The sequence below is a fragment of the Ambystoma mexicanum genome, chromosome 1q (genome assembly GCF_040938575.1).
Source record: "Ambystoma mexicanum isolate Mex_15411 chromosome 1q, UKY_AmexF1_1, whole genome shotgun sequence".
Classification (NCBI taxonomy): Eukaryota; Metazoa; Chordata; class Amphibia; order Caudata; family Ambystomatidae; genus Ambystoma; species Ambystoma mexicanum.
The window spans coordinates 1,469,978,141-1,469,998,748 of NC_090922.1; the positions used below are offsets into that span (position 1 = coordinate 1,469,978,141).

The 20,608-nt window shown below is 50.0% G+C and overlaps 1 protein-coding gene across 3 annotated transcripts in view; it reads right to left on the reverse strand.

The window, feature by feature from the left end:
• The window catches only part of MUTYH (mutY DNA glycosylase), a 523,937-nt gene that overhangs the window by 268,739 nt on the left and 234,590 nt on the right, over positions 1 to 20,608 (reverse strand). For all 3 annotated transcript variants that reach the window (XM_069642363.1, XM_069642364.1, XM_069642365.1), the window contains exon 8: positions 6,126 to 6,239. In XM_069642363.1, coding sequence (XP_069498464.1) covers positions 6,126 to 6,239 — 114 coding nt within the window. The remainder of the gene's footprint in view (positions 1 to 6,125; positions 6,240 to 20,608) is intronic.

Sequence of the window (20,608 nt, forward strand, 5' to 3'; positions counted from 1 at the left end):
ACTGAAAGCCCGCAATGAGCACACAAAGCAAGAGCGCTTACAAACTACTCCAAACAGTTGTTATATCAAAAATAGATACACATTTATTTTAAGGCCTTTAAAATAATGACCGTAGCGAGAAAATAATATCACAATATTAAACCAACACATACCATATCAACACAATATATATACAAATACACAGTCGCAAGCGTTTAAAGCACGAAATATGTAGTCCACCTGAAAGGAAAGGAAAACAGGCAGTGCGATAACGCTTTAGACTCAGTTCGCCTTCAGAGGCACCTAACTAGATGGAAGTCCGAGCCCTGCGAAGAGTGGAGCCTTGTGCTCAAAGTACCTGCCACGCCGGTGCCAACGGGCAAAAGGGGAAGCTCTTCGGAGGAAGTCAGGCAGTTCGGGTTAGTGCACAGCAGAAGGAGAACAGGTTCCGCAACTCAAGCGCAGCCTCCACAGCGGGCAGAAGCAGAGCGCGAGTACGGCCAAAAGGGTGCTGTTTTTACACAGCAGGGAAAAGCAATGGGATACTGCAGGAGGGCGACCAGATCCTAGCTAAACTACTCACCGGTCCCCGAAGCAAGCAGACCCAGGCTTCTCCACGTTAGTTTCAGCAGCTGGCAGGTTCAGAAGAGCAGGGAACGCCTCGTAGTCGTGTAGAGCCAAAAGACGTCCCAATCGACGAAACCAGCACAGTTTGTTGCCGCAGCAGGACAACGGAGCGGCCGTGTGTATTCGAGCCAAATGTACACTCCTCCCTTCAGACTTGGGAACGCCAAGTGTACGAAGCGTGGGAGAGTGACAAGGACTCGAAATACAACACAACCTGGCGGCAGTTACAGAGCAGGACTCCCTTGTAAGCTGGTCAGTCAACTGGATGGCCCAGAGACGCTTCCGAAGGCTTACTTGGCAGGAGATGATGAAGTCGCCGGGAATAGCTGTTCCTGCTATTCCAAAGGTCGAAGCACCAGTACAGGCCTTCTGGTTCGATCCAAGGAGGAAAGGGTTTCACAGGACGACAGCAGTGCAAAGGAGGATTCCTTCAGCGGGTCACCAGCGATTCCTCGGTCCAGCCTCGTGGTTGCAGGATACTTGGCTCCTGTATTCCTTCGTTCGTGAGAACTCAGGAGATCGACATGGTAGTGGTGTTTCCAGCTCCCTCTTATCCACGGTTCCCTTCGCGCCAAAACGGAGGGGAGCCAATGGGAGATCCGCTCATCAACACACATACCATACGTGGACCAATCACGGACCACGGTGGTCCCAGGCATTCACACCACCCTAGACTCTCTGGCACCCAGGATGTGTATTGGGACCAGACATCCCAGCCCACACCCTGGAGGCACACAAACGACATGTAGAAGCCCGCGAAAGCAACCACGTTTCGCGGGAAAGTACATGCCCAAATAAGGAAGGCCCCGGGTCTCTCGACCTGGGGAAGGTGAAGGGAGCAAGACGGTCAGTGGACAAGAAAGGAGCCTCGTGGTCTGGCCATTTTGGGAGCCAGGCCACCATTTTGGGTTCAGTGCGAAAAACGTGCTCAGAACGCCAAAAGGAGCTCAAAATAAACAAAACATTCGCTGCCACCATTCGAGTCCCTGAATGACTTGCACCGATCAAATACCATCCTAAAAGAGTATCTAGGGCCTGTAGAAGGCTAGAGACCCAAGAGAGCTGTGCCCTCTTGTGTCATGTTGCGCGAAAGCCGCAACATGATAGAAGAAACTACGGGAAACAGCGTTCCCCGGTACTGACTGTCTTAAGGGCATGTCAGTTTCCCCCATAAGAAAAGGAGCGAAAGCCCAGAGGAGTGCGGCAGAAGGCTGCACTTCTCTGGCAAAGTCAAGAACAAGGTGAAAAACAACAGCAAAAAGTTTAGGGGTTGCCACATGGAAGGAAAGTTACCTACAATTACGAAATCTTTCCTAACAACTGGGCAATCCCGTAAAAAATGCCCCGAGGTTCCACAATACAAACACAATTGTAACTGCCGCCTCTTGTCCCTTTCTTTTTGAGTCAAATGTCCTTTAACCCCTCCAATTTGCATGGGTTCAGATACATCAGTTCCTTTGGGGGTGACGTTGTTCTTAAGTCTTACCAATACTCGATTCTCGAATCTAGCCCGATCAGCCTTCCGATTCTGAAGTCTGTGATCCAACTCGACAACCAGGTCTATGTATTCAGCACAATCTTGAGGTGGGTTCACTACTTGCGCCAAAACGTCTTTTAGTTCACCTCGTGGCCCAAAATGAAATAGCGTAATCCGCTTGACCTCTGGCCATCTGGTTTCTACCACCAACCTATTGAAGGTTGTGATGTAGGTCAGCAGATCCTGGTTACCCTGACGCGAGGACAAAAGTTCGTTATCCAAAGCTTGGCCATGGGCATGTCGGGCAAATAGTCTTTTCATGCTTAGTTGAAAACCCTGAAAATCCCAAAGAAGAGGGTCATCCTGGTTGACTAGTGGAATAGACCAATCGGCTGCAGTGCCGCTGAGATACGATAGTACAAAGGCTACCTTTGCTTGATCATTCGGAAAGGCTCCCGGTCTACATAAAAAATACAGGCGGCACTGGTTCATAAACACGGCAAACCTTTTTGGGTCCCTCGCGAAGCGTTCTGGCGGTGCTAAAGGAACTGTCCCTGGTAAAATTACTTGCACTGGATTACTTGAATGAGCTTGGGCAGAATCTCCCCCGAGTCCAGGTAAAGGTGTGTGCCCAGCTTGAGCTTGAAGTAATTGCCTTGCGAGATCATCCGTACGTTCTTTTGCCACAATCAGTTCTCTCCTGAGAGCATTAGTCTCTTGACAGGCGGAATGCACTTCAGCCCTTAGTTCTCCCAGTAGTTGGGCTAATTGGTCAGTCTCTGAGGTCTCCATAACGCCCTGGTGGAGATTTGTAGTAAGGCTTCACGTTCTGTTGCGCTCACCTGGATTCCACAGGGGCGTGGAACGAAGCTGGACTGCTGCGGTCTCCACCAGTGTGACTCGTAGCGAAGTGATGATCGACTGCACTTGCCCACTCAGTTTCGTCTGCCTGGCCCGCAAGAATATTTCCCTTATTGTTTGGAAGGATGAACTCTCCATCCTGCGTGGAGCGCAGGGGCGCGTAGAAGTTCAGTTACTTCACTGATCCGAAGGTATTTGGCAGAGTTCCAGACAACAATGACTCCGAGGTAAGTAGTGTGTAAACCGAATGTATAGTTCTTTTAGAGTTCAAATGTCTGTTAATTCACTCCTGCTCCTTTCATACCTTTTCCCTTGCAGCGTGATCCAAGGAGTGAGTTTGCCTCGATGGATGAAGGTAGCGCTTAGGTAAGAGTCAGTTTGTACCAAGCACTGTCTAGCAAGTAATATTGTTCCAAATGTAATTAACCAATAGCGCTCTATCTTCTTTGCAGGTGCAGCGTCTTGCCGAAAATGTCCAACGTAGAATGGTGACCAACGCTGCATCGAGCGGTAAAATTCTGAGTAAGTATCTTGCGGTAAGTAAAAGAATGTCTTTGGCGGAACCCCGCTCACCTTTTGTTTGTTCTTGTCTTTTCAGATGCTGATGTTTCGGGCGGCGATTCAACGAGTGCTGCGCCGGGTCGTGGAGATGCTCCGAATACAGGTGAGTATGGTGCGGCGCTGCAGCTGGCAATGCAACGTGGTTTATTTTAATGTCTTTTTCCTTTATCCACAAGTGCGGCTGCTCCAGGAAAAGATGATGACCAAACGGAAATCTCCTTGTTCTAACCTTCTCTTCTTCTTTCCTTTTCTCTAGGATCGGCTCAGGACACAAGACAGGTGTGGCTGTAGACTGGATGCTGGACTGCAGACACGGTGAGCGTTACGCTGCTAAGATGCAGACTAACGCAAAGCGTGTGCTGCTCTTCGGGCGTGGTTTAAATAGCATCAAAAAAGTAGTTCTCAGGTAAGAAGTTCCAGTACCACACCCAAGTAGCAAAATAGTTCCTAAAGGAAAGTAGTCCCTTCATGGCCTCATGATGGCCTGTACATGAGTTCTTTGCAGGATGTCCTGCATAGTTTAAGGTTGGCAATATGAGCCTGGAGCTCCTAGGCAGGGTTTTGGGAATTCCTGTGTCTTCTTGGGTGCCTGTTCGCTGGACAGATGGACCTGTTCCGGATGTCTGGGGGCAGGCATCGTGACACCAGTTCAGAGTTTAGAAATCCATTTGAACAATACCATGGCTGTCTCACAGTACACAAAAGATTAACAGCAGATGGAGAAATTCCCCCTGTAAATGAGAGATATAATTGCACAAGGATTAAGAAACTCTGGCCATCACAACATAATGACCATTGTCCGCAATCTAGACTTTGAAAAAGAAAGTCTGTGCACCTTAACAGCTTACAAACCCATACCCTAGACAATGTTTGTCTATTTATATAGCGCGCCAAACCCGAAGGTATCCAGACACAAGTTTGCATGTTACATTTACAAATATAATGTAAATGGGTTACATTATAGTTGACATTACAAATTGCAGGTGGTTTGTCTTAGGCTAGCAGGTTGCAGTTGGACATACTCAGTATTACAGGTTATGTAAGATTGCAATACAGTTGTCTTGTGGACACAGGCAAGGTGGACAGAACAGTTCGGAGTGCTGGTAGAATGGTAGTGGTAATTGCAATGGTGCTTCCCGTGTCGCTGACACTAGCAATGGATCGATCACAAATGCAGTATTCAGTGTTAAATAGCAGGAGATCGGAGGGAAAAACTGGAGCGGAGCCGTGATGGGAGGGATCTGATTCTAGGGTGGAGATTGTTCTTGTGCAACTAGCCAGATTTTCAGTTCATTTTGAAAAGGCCAGAATGCTGCTTCAGTTCTGATGTCGGATGGCAGAGCTATCCACATTTTGGCTAGTAGGACCGGGAAGCTCTTGCCTCCAGATTTTTCTAGTTTGTATCTTGGAATTGTGAGTTGGTTCATCTGGGCAGATCTAGTTGGTCAGTCAGAGAGGTTTTTAGAGAACTTGCAGCTAAGGTATTTAGGGGCAGAATTGGCTAACCACTTGTGGTTCAGGGATAATGTTTTGTAGATGATTCTATTTTTTACTGGAAGCCAATGGACACTGTCTTGTGGCTGAAATGTAGTTGGCTTTCGGTATTTGAGGGCAGCTCTTAGAGCCTTATTTTGTAGTACTTGATGTTTGTTCAGGTTGCGAACACTGGTTCCGTTGTATAAAGCGCTGCAATAATCTAGCTTAGATAGGATTATTGATCTGGCTAGGATAATACAGGCGTTAGGTGAACACAATGGTCTGCAGGCGGTTATAAGTTTAGCAGTGTAGGCTACTGAAGAGGCAGTGACATTGATTTGTTTAGTAAGACTAATGTTGGAGCCTAGGTATAGCCCAAGAATTTTGACTGCTTTGGCAACTTGGATAGTGTTATCAATGATGAAGGATTGGAACTGGGTGTGCAGTCTGTTTAGTTGGTTTGGTGAACCAATCAGAAGTAGTTCGGTTTTGTCATCATTCAAGCAGAGAACACGAATGGCCATCCATGCTTGAACGATTTGGTATATTTTGTTCAAGAGTATGGAGTCCGAGTAGTAGGAGCCTGTGAGGGGAATAAGTATTTGGGTATCATCTGCATAATTAGTGTAGATGATACCCAGGCTGTCTAAGTGATCAAAAAGTGGCTTCGTAAAGATATTGTAAAAAGTGGGAGGGACGCATGACCCTTGGGGCAGCCCACATAAGACTAGGGATGGGTCGGCAGTTGCTGTGGTAGAGAAAACTCTCATGGTTGTGTTTGAGAGAAAGGATTGTGCTTGCATAGGACCTTATGGCTGACCAGATCAAACTCTGGGGGTACATTATGCCCCAGACCACCAAAAGATTAGGCATCCTAGGGAACTGGAAGAGGAGAGGATTCAGAGGCAATATTCGTGGTTTTCGAGAGGTGCCAACTTAGTAAGAGGGGCGAAGATGATTTGAGAGATGGGGATAGGAATTTAAGAAGGCACAGAGGAAGGATTTGGAGAAAAGGGTTTTTTAAAGTAAATTGAAGAGAGTGTTTTTGTAAAAACATGGGAGAAATGTTGGCGAAGCAGCATGGGAGGTGGGGCAGTATGAGTGTATCATCTTTAAACAAACAGACAAATCTCTGCTCATTCACCTGTCCATATGCAATTGAAGCGATGGCACCAGCGGTGTATCGGCCAACCCCCGGCAGCAGCTTCTGCAGGTCCACCGCCGTATGTGGCATCTGACCTTTGTACTCTGACACCACCTGCAGCATGCAAAAAAGAATTAAGTGGGCGAGTTAAGTGCACCTTCCACAGCTTACTTACACATTCTCGATTGCGGGGCGCTTTAAGCTAGAATGGTCATGCAGGCTAAACAGAGTTCCATTCAGACCTTGAATATCAAACAAATCTAACCAGCAGTCTTCATTACTCACATCCTTAATGAGCGCAAGAAACCCAAATCCAACCATCCATGGGAAACAAAGGTAAACTTCAAATAGCATGAGATGGTGATATGATATGGAAATTATAACGCGCCTGTACACAAGTGTTTCTAGGCGGGACAAGATAAGGGAGGGTAGACATAGGGAGGACAAGACAAAAGATCCTACTAGACCTTGCGTCATTCGGAACGGGCAAATGCGATTTGAGAAGTCCAAGGGGAGGGGAAAGTACAAGGGAGAGGAGAGGGGGAAGTGCGATCAGGGCAGTATGGCTCTGGGTAAGTGCAAGGAGGCTAGGGGCTGTAGTGGTTACAGTTACAGACCCTAAGCGTGAGGTAGGCCAGGAGGCAGTGCAAAGGAGGAGTGGTCATGGAAGAGCCTGGTACCCAGTGAGACTCAGAGAACCAAGCAACCATTTCAGCGCAGAAGACCGATACGTTAGCATGGGAGTGAGAGAGAGAAGGCAGAGAGGGGCAGGGAGGCCGTTCCAGATGGAGGCAACTGCAGAAGAGAGATCACCTCCACTCTCTGCCTGGAGAAGCGTCTGACACTCAGAGAGTTGGAGGTAGCTGAGCAAAGGGCTCAAAGCAGGAAGTTATTTTGGAAGAGAGAGTTGAATGGAGTGCGGGTACTGGCCCCAGAAAGCCTTGTGGACGATGCAGAGGGTATTGAACTTGATCCTTGCAGCCAGTGGGAGCCAGTGTGGGGATTTCAGAGCTGGAGCGATATGGTTCCTGGGCTTGAGGGCAAGGCTAAATCTTGCAGTCCTGTTCTGTATTAGTTGAAGGGGGCGAAGACTAGAGGTAGGCAGATTAAGAAAGAGACTGTTGCAATAGTCCGGCCTGGAGACAGTGAGCTTCTGGGGGAAAGTGAGAAAAGGTAGAATACCTCTGAGGTGATGCAGCTAGAAGTGGGCCTTTATGGCAAGGTCTGTGATGTGAGGAGAGAGTGGAGTCGAAGATGACACTAAGATTTTTTTCCTCACAGGAAGGCGAGGGCAGAGGGCCCAAGGAGGGCGGCCAGAGTAAGAGGGAAAGCGGGAGCAGGGGTCCCAATGAGAAAGATCTCAGTCTTACTGACATTAAGGCAAAGATCGTTTGAGGCTGATCAATCCTGAATCGCGGAGAGACAGTCAGGAATGAGGGCAGAGAGGAGGCTGAGGGAAGTCTAAAAGAGAGCCAAGTGTCACACTGAAAGTTAGAAGAGTAGGTGGAGATCAGATGGGCCAAAGGGGCCAGATAGACATTGAAGAGCCAGGGTGAGAGGATAGAGCCCTGGGAAACACTACATGGGGAGAGAGAGGTGGTGGAGGGAAAGGACCAAGTTGGACCTGGGAGGTACGGTCAAGGAGGAAGGTGGCCAGCCATGCCAGAGCCTGATCCGTGATGCCTAGGTTGATCAGAGTGGCGTGATTGACCAAGTCAAAAGCAGAGGAAAGGTCAAAGAGGATGAGGACAGAGGGAGAGCTCAAGCATAGGTTGGAGAGCAGATCTTCACAGGCGATCAGGAGAGCAGTTCCTGTGCCTCTTGGCTGCTCTGAAGCCAGACCGATGGAGTTTGCCCAGGAAAGGAGTGGGTATCAGTGATAAGGGGCATGGGTTGGAGACCAGGACATCCCTCTTGAACATTTTCCTTCCAGACTTAGTGAGAGGGATAGGAGATAGAGTAGCAGTTTACGAAAGATGGGAGAGATTGTGAGCACCATAGGTGGTGTGAGAAGGGAAGAGGTGAGAGTGAGGGAGAAGCAGCATAGCCCACAGCCGCGCACCACAGAAAGCACCAGACGGGAAGGGTTCCCAGAGAAGGGAGTAACACAGGGCAACAAGCAGGAAAGACACCAAAGGAGAACGCAGGAGCAGTACGGATGGAAATTTAGGAAGCAAATCGAATTGGATTGGTTTTGGCAGGATTCAACTGCGTATGGAATTTCCATGAAAAGCATTGTGCAGTTCGATTTGTGGAGCAGACGAAGAGGCTCCACATGAAGGTATTGTGACAGATATGTTGACGGTCTTGGGTCATTTATAGACTTTATGGGAGAGCCATTTCATATGGATTTGAAATTGATTTTCATCAGTTGCTCCAAAGGTCGTGTAATGAAAAGGAAACTCTTTTTCAAAGTAGTGACCGGTGTCCCTCTGTGTTTTGTGTATTTTTTGCAGTGGTACTTATAGGCCAATTAAAGGCTGTGATGAATTTTGTCTCCTATTAAGTAAGATGGTTGATTTGTTTCGCCTAGACGTGGGAACTACAATGCACAAAAAGCAGGTACCCATCTATGGTTGGTTCTGTGGTTTCACAAACTAGCATCAAATTAAACAGATTGTTTGTTTGGTATTTAAAGGATGAATTAATATCTTTTATGAAATTGATGGTGACTCTTTTTCCCCTCCTTTTACTTTGAACATTTGAACATTTTAATTGTGGGGTTTTGTAATATTAGTAAGTGTTTTATGTGAACTGGAACAAATCAAAATCTTGATGAAAGATTGAAAGAGGACAGCCCCTGATGAATGTCTGACCTATGTGGTTTTATGGACAAAAACATGTTGTGGCTATGAGTGTGGCATACATGAATTGGATCACGTGCAATTTAGCTGTGTATCATATTGTGTCTGTACATGAGGTTTTAACCTGAGTTTATTGTGAGCAATGTGCATATGTGTCCAACGTTTTGATTGTATTTTTTCTAAAACTTGTGGGTGTTTCTTAGAGCCAAAACTTTTATGGAAATGGTTTAGATTTGTAATACATTCGAACATTTTTGATATATAAATATAATAAAATTATTGATGAATATTTTATGTTGTTGTGCTACGAGGTACATTTTTTAATGTCTTTTCAGGACTGAGCAGTAGGAAAGAATATGAGACAGTCACTGGGAATGCCCAAAATGCTATCCCTTTCCCTTCTCTACACATATATATTGTTAAACCCAGACAGCAGAAATAGGTGTTCAACTTGTAGGTGAATTTTCTTTGGGGTTCGATTTAGTCTGTATTATATTTGACTTCAATGGAGGTCGCTCAAGGTCTCGCAGGATTTTCTAAAAGGAGTATATACTGCTATTAACGCACAGTGTGGGACACTGGGTCTGCTACATATTTTGGAACCTAGCTTAGTGGGCATCTCTGTAATTCCTAACATTGGGATTTTGAGATATGCAGGTTAATTCATGGAATCAAGCGCAGAGGTAGTGCACGCGGCCGGCGCACAGAGGGAACGTACAACGCCGCGTGCGCCAAAACCCATTTTGACACACCGCGTATTCATGGATTTAAACATCCATAACCAGCCGTGGCGCAGCGACCCTGCAGCAGCGCCAGTTACGAACCCAACCCCGCCCCGTGCGCCAAAAACATCCGCACAAATCCCCTACATGGCGCAAAGGCCAGTGGACCAGCATACAGCCCCCCCAACAATGAAATAACGCTAAAACCCAAATGCATGTAATACTCTACGCCCGCCCCTATGAATATGCGTACCCCGCTCGCGCCAGCCCAAGCGCGTGTAAAACTCCCCATGCACCCCTTGGAGAACGCGTACCCCACCCGCGCCAGCCCAATCGTGTTTAAACTCCTGTACCCCACTTGCGCAAGCCCAATCGCGTGTAAAACGCCCCGCGCACCCCTACTAATACGCGTACCCCGCTCGCGCCAGGCCAATCATCTGCAAAACTCCTTGCGAACCCCTTGGAATACACGTACCCCGCTCACGCCAGGCAAATGGCATGGAAAAAGTCCCCCCTGTGGTGTGGGCTGGCTGTGGGGCATGGTCAAAGTGGATGGGCTGCCTGCAGGGCATCGTCAAGGTGGATGGGCTGCCTGTTGGGAATGGGCAGGGTGGATGGTCTGCCTGCGTGGCATGGGGAGGGTGGATGGGCTGCCTGCAGGTATTCGAAATGACGTGCATTGTCCCGACGAGCACCATGCACGTCATCCCGAAAACAACGAGCGCGCAAAATGCCAAACCAGCTAGCACAGGCTCAATCCGGTCACAGATTGCCACGTCTGCAGGGAGAGGAAGGCCAGTTGTTCGCGCATCCCCTCCCTGAAAATGGGTCTGGACGAAGGCATCCCTGCTGGTGCCGGATGATGCAGTCACAGGATCAGGGACAGGATTACACACAGACACATCCGCATCGGCCTGTGCTGCCTCCTGTCCCTGCCCCTGGACTGCACCACTTGCACCAGTGGAATCCCCCCTTTCAGGCCCTGTGCATGGGGCTGTCACGGCCTCCTCCTCAACCAAACCGCCCACCAACCTGGATGACTCTGTGCCGTCTTCCTCCATAGGCCCCTGTCGGGGCTCAGCTGCCCCTTCTGCTGCCGAGGAGTCCACCTCCAACCTTCCCTCGGCAGCTGCAGCCATGGACACGGCACCAGACTCCTCACTCCCAGACGATATCAGTACCTGGGAGGGGAGCTGGGCCTTGCGTCTCCGTCTGGCGGTGGCTTCCCTGCCGCTGTGCCCCACAGCACCGTCTCTGCCCTCATCAGTCGACGCTGCAGACAGGGAGAGATAGAACACAGGCATCAGGGCACTGTACAATGGTCCAATACACACATGACAGTTGCACATGAGTGGCAGTGTCAAACTTCAGAGATGGCATCACACTCCCCAACACTCATCATTTTAACCCACACACATGCACAAATAAACTGGTATCGTGCAACAAGCATCAGCATCCATACACACGTAACTGGATGAACAACCAAAGGTTGGAATGACGTTGCAAGGAAAATGGGGAGTGCCGATCACATGCACACACATCACCAGACAGACATGCATCTGTACATCTCCACCACCTGTCACAGTGCAATCATCGGCAACTAAGTCACATCTGCCAATCAGGTACCCACATGTTTGGGTCACATGCATCCATGGCGTATCACAGTCGCAGACATGTCAAACACACACATGCACATGTACACCATGTACGTACATGAAGGTGGAACCAGCATGCATGTGTCACGCCCCAACCATGGCATGGTACATACACAGAAATGCAAACATGTGTGCATCTCCACACGCAGTTGGGTATCATGCATTGGAACACATACAATATTGACAATAATGATGTGCATCACACATGACTGCTCTCACATGCAGCAGGGGCATGTCCCTGCACACACACACACACACACACACACACACACATACATCCATACTTGGGCCATGTCAGACATATGTTCAAGCTGCACACTCCTGCCACACCTCAACATGCACTGTGTGGAATGGGATAGCCCAGACACTCACTGCTCGACTCCAGACGGGTCTGCCTCTCCAGGACCTGGTAAAGCACTGGGTCGATGCGTTCCAGGCCCTCATCTGGTCGATGGAAAGTTGGACCTGGCGCCCCCCTGCATCTGCTGCACGCAAGAGGCGCCGGGCCTCTGTGAGGATCCTGGATCTGAAGTCCTCCCAGCGCTTCTGGACGTGTTTGAAGACGCGGGTTGCCACCCCCTCCGCGTTGATGGCAACCACAATGTCCAACCTGGTCCTCTTCCTTCTATCCTTGTCGGGGCATGGTCATCTGAAGAGGGCATCATAATGCCGCAGGACTTGCTCCACCAGGATGCCAACTTCTGTGGCTGAGAAGCTGACAGCCCTCTGCCTCTCGGGCTGGGGGTTGCCAGTGGTCTCAGATGGTGTTTGGCCCGACATGGCAACACCCGAGGCAGGTGTGGGTGGGCAACTGGGTCCTGGGGCTGGGCTGTGGAGCGATGGAACAGCAGTCGGGAGTCTTCTGTTCCAGCAGGGGTGGTCGCAGCAACTGGACCCCTGCAGATGGCTGATGTGCAGGCACTAAATAGCAGGGCACTTGGCCAGCAAGCAGACTGGCAGTAGCAGATGGCAGGTGGGTGGCTGCTCAGGGCTCTGAGGGGCAGGAAAATGGCATTCTGGGCAGAAGCGTAGTCTTCTGTGTGTTGTTGCGTGGCCAGCTTGATGCAGAGTGAATCTGCACGTGAGAAAACAGCATGTCAGCGTGTAATTCGAGGAAATGGACTTAGCGCGTCATTTTTGTGATGCGCACAGGCGTTTCCCTCGGCACGGGTGCAGAGTGAATCCGCACATGCAAAAACAGCACGTCCGCGTGTGAATGCGTGTAATTCGAGGAAAGGGCCTAAGCCCGTAAGTGATGTGATACGCTCAGACATTTCCCCTCAGCATGGGTTAAAGGTGAGCGCGGCACCGCAGTTTGCTGTACACGCTTTACGTGTAAACCGACTCTTGTGTTGCTACTTCTTGTTTCACGCGCCATCACTTCACATCGGATCGAGGATGTTACCTCTTCTTTTGGCAGGGGTCTTGCCTACGCATGTTTTCTTTCCCACGCTAGTCAGATGGTGAGTCGCGCACGCTATCTTTCCCACTGCGGGTCCCCCTGTGTATCTCATACCCGTTTCCGAGGTCATAGTAGCCTGTGTGTCCCAAGCATACGTGTTTTTTGTGTCCCTGGGTGCCACCACGTACTGCAGGAGGTTAATTCTACACATGTGGGCTACCGGGGGTTGCGTGCACGGTTTTATTGCAGATTTAGGGTGCCCGAGCGTTGTGTGACCCGTCATTTTCTCACTGGGGTCACATACAACCTTGCAGGCACACAGGGGTGCTGTTTACATCTAGTACCCCCCCTTTACCCCAATTGCCCCAGGACATTTGTCGTGTACACCGCCCATTGGCACTAGTACATCCGTGCCATGGTTGGGAGGCCACGCAAGGTGAGGGGTGCCTCAGTTTGGCATCCTCCACGTGGTGGACGTGGTCAGGGACATGGCTGGGGTGACCAGGGAGTAGGGGGAGTCCAGGGTAGCCAGGGTGGCTGCAGGGGGGGACGAAGCAGGGGTGCGCCACTTCGGCAGGATGATCTGCCACATGTTGGTGCAGTCATGCCACCACCCCCTGTGGCTGCGGGAGATGCAGCTCTTGCATCTGACACTGGCGCCCATGTGACCCGGCAGTCAGTTTAATCTACTGCCACGGGCCCAACGGTAGTGGTAGCTGCAGGTGCAGCTGTGGCGACCACCATCCAGGCTCAGGGTCGGCCAGCGCATGATGCGTTGGCACCCGAGGACTCCCAGGCTGAATTCCAGGTGGTCAGGAGGCACAATCAACGTGCGCGCAGGGATGCTCTGACCGATGCACATGTCCCTGGGGCAGTGTTGTCATCTGCTGCCGCAAGCAGCCAGGTGTTGGCAACTGCATGGGCAGATGCAGCCAACATGACCCCGGCTGTGAGTCTGCCAGCCAGGACAGTCTAGGTCACAGACCATAGCACAGCGGCTGTTGCTGCGCTGCGTCCAGTCAAGAGCACCCAGCAGCCACTGATGGAAGTCAGGGCTTCCGTCCTAGTTCCACCTGCCACTCCCTTGGTACAGTCCACCAGTGCCACTGTCCCTACTGATCAGGGCGACATTTGCCAGTCAGAGTCCGTAGCAGTACACAAGAGGAGGAAGGTCGCAAGAGGCTGGGACCCCATGACACAGAAGAAGCCTTTCCGCAAGCAGGGACTGGACTTCCTTGTGGGCTACGTGTCGGAACACGACTGCGATATGCTAGCGGGCCCAAATTGCCCAGCGTTGGGACCACTGGAAGCATGTTGCGGATGGTGTTAGTGCATTCGGATATGAGGTGCGCACAGCTCAGGACTGCAAAAAGCATTGGGATGACCTCCGACGCTGTGCTAAGCAAAAGCGTGCCTCCAATTATGCCATGACTCGGGTGACTGGCAGTGGGCCACCACCTGAGGAGGAAGAACTCACTCCGCACGAGGTGATCGATGCAGAGTTCATCCCGGCACAATTGGCCGAAGGAGTGGGAGGGATGCAGGATTATGATGCCCCGTCCGGTGAGTGTTGTTGCGTGTTTGTCCAGGCCATGTGTGGTTTGCTTGTGTGATGTGTTGTGCTCGACTGCCACTACCTGCTATGTGTACATGGTTCTTATGTGCGAGTCATAAAATGCTCCACTAATGCGTGCCTGTTGTGATGCATGCGGAAGCAGACGGGGACTGACCTCATGACCACAAATGCACCCTACTCACATGCTAGTCATCCGGCTGCCCCTCCTGTCCATGCTCACTGACCTGTCTGCATGTAGCCTGTGGTGTCTTTCCACTCAGCACTCAGACTATGTCATCGCATGACTGACGTGCATGTGTGTTCAGCCTGCATGCGGGTACCCCACGCGGGCACGCTTCCTTTCCTCTCCGCCCCCCTGCACCTCAATTTAACCATGGCAGTGGTGGGTAACATGTTGGACTACTGCAATGGCCTGTTCCACGCTCCTGTATACACATGCACACTTCCCCTTGCAAACCTGCCAGACACATACTGTGGGGTACATCCTTTGTCCTTGATGCAGGGTGTCTCATTCGTCTGTGCAGATGTCAGATGCTCCCCGGGGACATGAGTGCCCATTCATGCTCCATGTGTATTCCATGCATGTCCCTATGTGTCCTTGGCAGGATGATCATAGTAGTACGTGTCCGGGATTACATGCTTATCATGGCATTTGGTCATCCATTCCATGCTCACTCTGGCATCTCCACATGTTTAGGGTGTCATTGTCTGTGTGGGGCACAGGCATCCCCCTTGTTGCAGGCCCCCCGACTCTGTTCAACTGGTGCAGTGCCTTCTGCATGAATGGGTGTACTACTGAGGGTTCATCATGTGTTCTGCTTACTGGCCCATTCTCATCTGCTGTGGTGTCAGTTGACTGAGATGATTCAATTGACCCTAGCCAACTCTGTCTGCCGATACACAGTTCTCTGGTCAAACTTTCATTGCCATGCAATGCCTCCCTGCATTTTCACTAAGGGGGTCGCGGGGTATGAACTGTAGGCATGCAACCCAGTGCATGTGCATTACACATGATGGTTGAACTTGCCCTTTCACTGCCGTCATGTTTAGTGAGTGACATCAAAATGTACTTGTTGATGTAGATTGTTGGTAACGTACACATGTTCTGCACTGCACCCACCCACTACTGAGCCATGTTACACCGTTCTTCATGCCTACTCACTGCTGCAATGTCAAAGTGACCTTGCATGTATGTTCAGATTTTCATCCATTCACTGTTATGAAACGCACTGGCCCAGGTGCATCCTGTGACATGTAATTTGGATTGGAACACCCTAGCGGGTGTTTAGGAAAGTTGATTGGTCAATCTGCGGGCTATACCAACTGGTATAGGCTGCAGATTGATTACAGGCTGCCAATCAGGTTATTACTGTGGAGCTGCCTGCACGTGTGTATGTGTACACTTTCACATACATCAAAGCAAACAGCGTTGAAGCTGCTTGCTTTGCTGTATAGGATGCTGTTCATGTACACCATACGAGTGTATATGAACATGGTGTATTAGAACATTTTCACATATACATATGCAAGCAGCTTCAACGTTGTGTGGTGCAACATTGCAGCTACTTTCTTAGGTGTGTGTGTGAAAGAGTTTATTTACACGTGTTCTCACCAGCATTTTTGTTGAATGACTAATATATTGTTATTTAACGTAAATGCTACTGAGATTTCAGCATTGCGCCCGTTATGTTCAACTGGCACAATCCTGAAGGTGCACTGTCGTAGAGTACGTGTATGCCCAGGCCCACTTAGCAACTGCGGTGGAGCCTGGGCATGATGATTTGAAACACTGAATAATGTTTTTTTGGCACATTCAATGCACAATGTGCTAAATCAGGCCCTGATGGGTGTTCTGGAGGCTTTATGAACCGGCCGCTCGGACCGTACTGGGCGTTATGGTCCCTCATGCCTCATTGCAGGCCCTCGCTTTGCTCGGGACATTCATTATGTCTTCATGGCCCATGACACCCGGTACGGGTCGAGCTGCAGATGGATGAAGCTAAATTGGTGATGATGATTTAGTGATGCATGTGTACATGCATATTAAGTGTGTCACGGTGTGTTTTGAGTCACTTGCAGCTGTGGCCATTTGGCTGTTCAGACATGCTAATGCTACGTGCCATCTCTTTGTTGCCCTTTGTCATTTCTGCCTGTGATATGTGCCTGCCAGAGGTGATGTGTGATGGAGGTGATATACTACATTCAGAACATGGGTAGGCTTCGCAATTTAAACGCATCCATTTCTGCTTAGCATTGCATATCAATTCCACTGGATGCATGCTGGAATTTCAGTTGTGTGTGACATGTCTGCTTCATGTGTTGGCTGTCAATGTGATATCTGTGTGTGTGTGGGTTATGTGCTTTTGACATGTGTACTCATGTTTTTTTTTCTTCACGTTACAGGTGATGACGCAATGGAGACCGAGGATGGTGATGTCATTCCAGACACGGGGTTGCTATTACATCAGCAACCCGGCACAAGTGGGGGTCGTGAGGTGGTAGACCACGAGAACCCACTTGTGCTCCAGACCATTGTGTCCAGGGCTGGCAATCAGTCAAGCTCTGATGATCACTCTGAGCACAATGTTGAGTTGGATGCGCGTCATGTCCATTCGTCTCCGGTGAGTGAACCTGTTGTGGACGATCTTCTGTCCGCGACAAATGCACTGAGGGGCCAGACAACGTTGGAACGTCTGCATGTAGTGGTTCTGGATGCACGGTCACACTCCACACCAGTTGCTGATGTGCCTGGGGCATCATGTCAATGGAGGGATGTAGTCCTGCACCGCGGGCGGTGCCAATCCGGCAAGGACCACGGCTCCTTGTGTCCCGCAGGTGTCATGTCCCGCAAAGCAGTGGCCGTGCACCACCGGGATATACTGAGTGGGAGAAATCCATGTATGCCAGTTCACAGCAACAGGGGGCAGCTATTGATAAGATTGCTCAAGGCATGGAATGTGTGGCCCAATCTGTGCTCCCCCCGGCTAGGCAGGTGGAGCTCCAGCAACAGGCAACGCAGTCCACGGGCCGCTCACTCAGGCTGGGCATAGTGGCCTCAGACAGGGCACGCCTGGCTGAAATGGTGTCGCTGTGCCAATCACTTGCTGCTCACGCAGAAGCACGCAGAGGCCCTGAGGGATGACCATCAATCCCTCAGATCTACTCTGGGTGTGCTCAACATGTCCCAGAGGCAGCAGTCAGAGGAGAGGCTGGAGCAGCTTGAGAACACCATCTCGGCTGAGCTACGTGCATGTCGGGAGGTGTTCCAGATGTCATGTGAGGCCATGCAGGCAGAATTCCGTGTTACACATGCTACCTTGCAAGAGGAGGCACGCTCATCACGTGAGGTGCTGCATGGTGACCTACGTGCCATCGCCACACAGGACCGGACTTACCAGACCCACAGGCTTGCTGCCGCCGAGGGACAAGCTGCGCATAGGTGTGGTCAGGCAATCGTGCCATGTCCACCTTCTGATTTCCATCTAGGAGGGTGACTCGGACGACGACTTATCTTCCACACAGGTCGTGCCATGCAGGCTTTGAGCCCATGGAGGTTTATCTCAACATCATTGCATGTGGGTGTTGAGGTGCACCCTGTACCTCCCCCTCCTGGGTGCCCCTCACTCCCCCCGGGTCGTATGTGGCCATTTTCTTTTTTAATAATATTGTCTATTGTGCATTCATGTGACAGAGTGCTGCTTTGTGGCTTTTGAAAGCATCCACTGTCTGTTCCAGCTGGGCCCATACAAGATTGTCTTGTGTATGTGTTTGTGGGCTGGGGTCCAGACACATATGCCACTACTGCTTCCCCTTTCCATGGGCTTGCAAGGATGGGTCTGTGTGACAGCAATTTACACAAGGGCACTGGACTTTCATCATATCTGTGGCCAGTCTGCTGCTGTACTACTTGTGTTTACACCCCTAGTGGGGATTATGGATGTTTTCTCCAAGACATGTCTGCAATCAATTTTGGTGAGTACATTTTAGAAATGTGCATTTATTGAAGTTGATTGTGATGTTTTTTTCATTTCGTGCCTGTGTACGTGCTTGATGCACTTCATGCTGTAGACGGTAGACTGCACCCTTTAGCTGTCAAAACCACATTGATGGTGGGAGAGGGCCGGGTGGTGACAATGTCAAGTTGGTACGTGTTAGGTTCAGCCCCTGGGAATTGCGGCAAAGATGGAAGCATTAGGAATGTGACCCAAGAACCACAACTCATGGTCCAGTCCTCACATGAGATGTCCGCCTAGACTACTTCTCCGCTCCGTTCCTTTTGGACAGCACATTGTATCGTTCTTCCCTCTTGGACTTCGCTGCTGCGTGACAGTGCAGTTTTCCTACTTGACTACAGCTCCTTTACTCGTTTTTCACACCCTGGTGCCTTTAGTCCCTATTTTTCTTCCTGCTACTGTCCTTGTTGAAGATCTGTCCACCCGTCTCTCGGGCAGTTATTTCCACGTACTCGTACGATGCCTCGGTTTGCCTCTGTAAACTTCTGTACCACACCATCTCTCTCTCTCTCTTGCTCCGCCTATCACTCATCTATTCCATCCATACCTTTATGTTGACTTTGGCCTTTTACCAAAGCTATTCAACTGTTCTGGCTCTTAACTTGCTGTCAGCTGTTTCCGGCAATCTCGCATTCACTCTGCCTTTCTGGACTTGTGCGGTCTCTGCCTTTCTCCGTTCACGCTATCAAGGATTTATTGAGTTTCAGATCAACCATCCAGATGTGCCAGCCTCCTTGGTTATTTTCTAGTCAAGTTTCAGCTCTACCCATCAGTTGTGGCATCCTCACTGATTATTGTCTACTCCAATTCCTACCCATCCTGTTGGACCATTGTACAACTGTGCTACCTTGGAAGTTATTCTATCATTCAGCTTGGACATGTACTTGGCCATATTCTACAACTTCAAGTCCTCTACTGGAGACTCTTTCGGGGTTTTTTGGTGCCTAGAGGCTTTTTCCCTGGCTTGGGGGTTTGGCTCCTTGGAGTTTTCTGCGATTTGATATTTTTACCGGTCAAGGTAGCCTCTGAGGAGGTTAGACCCTATTTACATGAAAGGAAGAACAAGGAAACCAAGGGGAAGGGGATCCTGAAGCCAGGTAGACTAAAAGGAAGAAGCAGGCGGACTGCAGAGACAGTTCTTCTGAAGGTCAAGGTGATGAGGAAATGAGGGAGGTGCTTTTGTTGTCGGACAGAACGCTTGGGCTACAGTGATTGGTCACTGTCTGACATTGTCAATGTGGGGTACTATGTACATGATGTGTTCTGCTGGTCAATGGATGTCCCTGTGTTGGGTTTACTTTTCAGGTGTCAGGGGATTGGTGTGGTTTGACACACTGGGGTGTCCACATGGGCAATGTTCACATGTAATGTGTACAGGACACTGAGGGTCACTTCATTTCACGTGCATGTATTGAGTGCATGTCCCTACTGACACACACACTTACACAATGCACCATCACACATACAACCACCCATCCATCCATGCCCACACATGCGCACAGATTGCATTCTCTGCTATGCTGTGTTCCTGCAGCGCATGATCACTTACCATTTTTGGATCGTGTACATGCGTCACTGGCTAATTTGAGTTGCTTATCCTTTTCTGTATGATGCTCAAGGTGTATCCCCAACACAATGGCCGCTCACTGTGCTTTGTGCTGAGCGGTGTGTTGCAGGGGACACACATGGCACATGGTTTTGGGATTTGCGGATTTGGATTGGCCAATGTGCATGCCAACAGGCATTCTGTCTTTCGTTGATGGTACCACTGGTGGCATGCATTTGTGTATGACTTTGTATGTGTGGGAGGTTGTTGGTCAGTCATTTCATCAGATTCCATGTCAGGTGTGATTGTCTCAGGCCCGTTTCCATTAATCACGAGGCACTTCATAACTCATTTGTCATGTGTTGTGCATTTGGTTTGCTCTTCTGCTGTTGCATGCCATGTCATGGTGTGGCCAATGGGGGTTGGGAGTATTTGGGTGACATACCAGTGATTTTCATGGCCTGTTTTACAGGGGGGTGGTGTGATATGCACCTTGCATGTGTTCCTTTTGGTCACACCGGATTGGTTATGTTTAAGTAGCTAGGGATGCACACAATGTAGCACTTCCGTGGAAACATTCTCAGGGTGGTAAGGTTGTGACAGTTGACCCTCTCTTTGTCATCATTGATTGTACCTGGTATGTGCCAGGCCTTTGGGCACTCTCCAGGGGTGGGAGTTTAGGTGAAAAATGTGGCCACAAGCTGGGTCCCGGCTGCCTCGCCACGTGCCCTTTCCCCTCCCATGAGCAGCGCGCCTGTGCCTGTG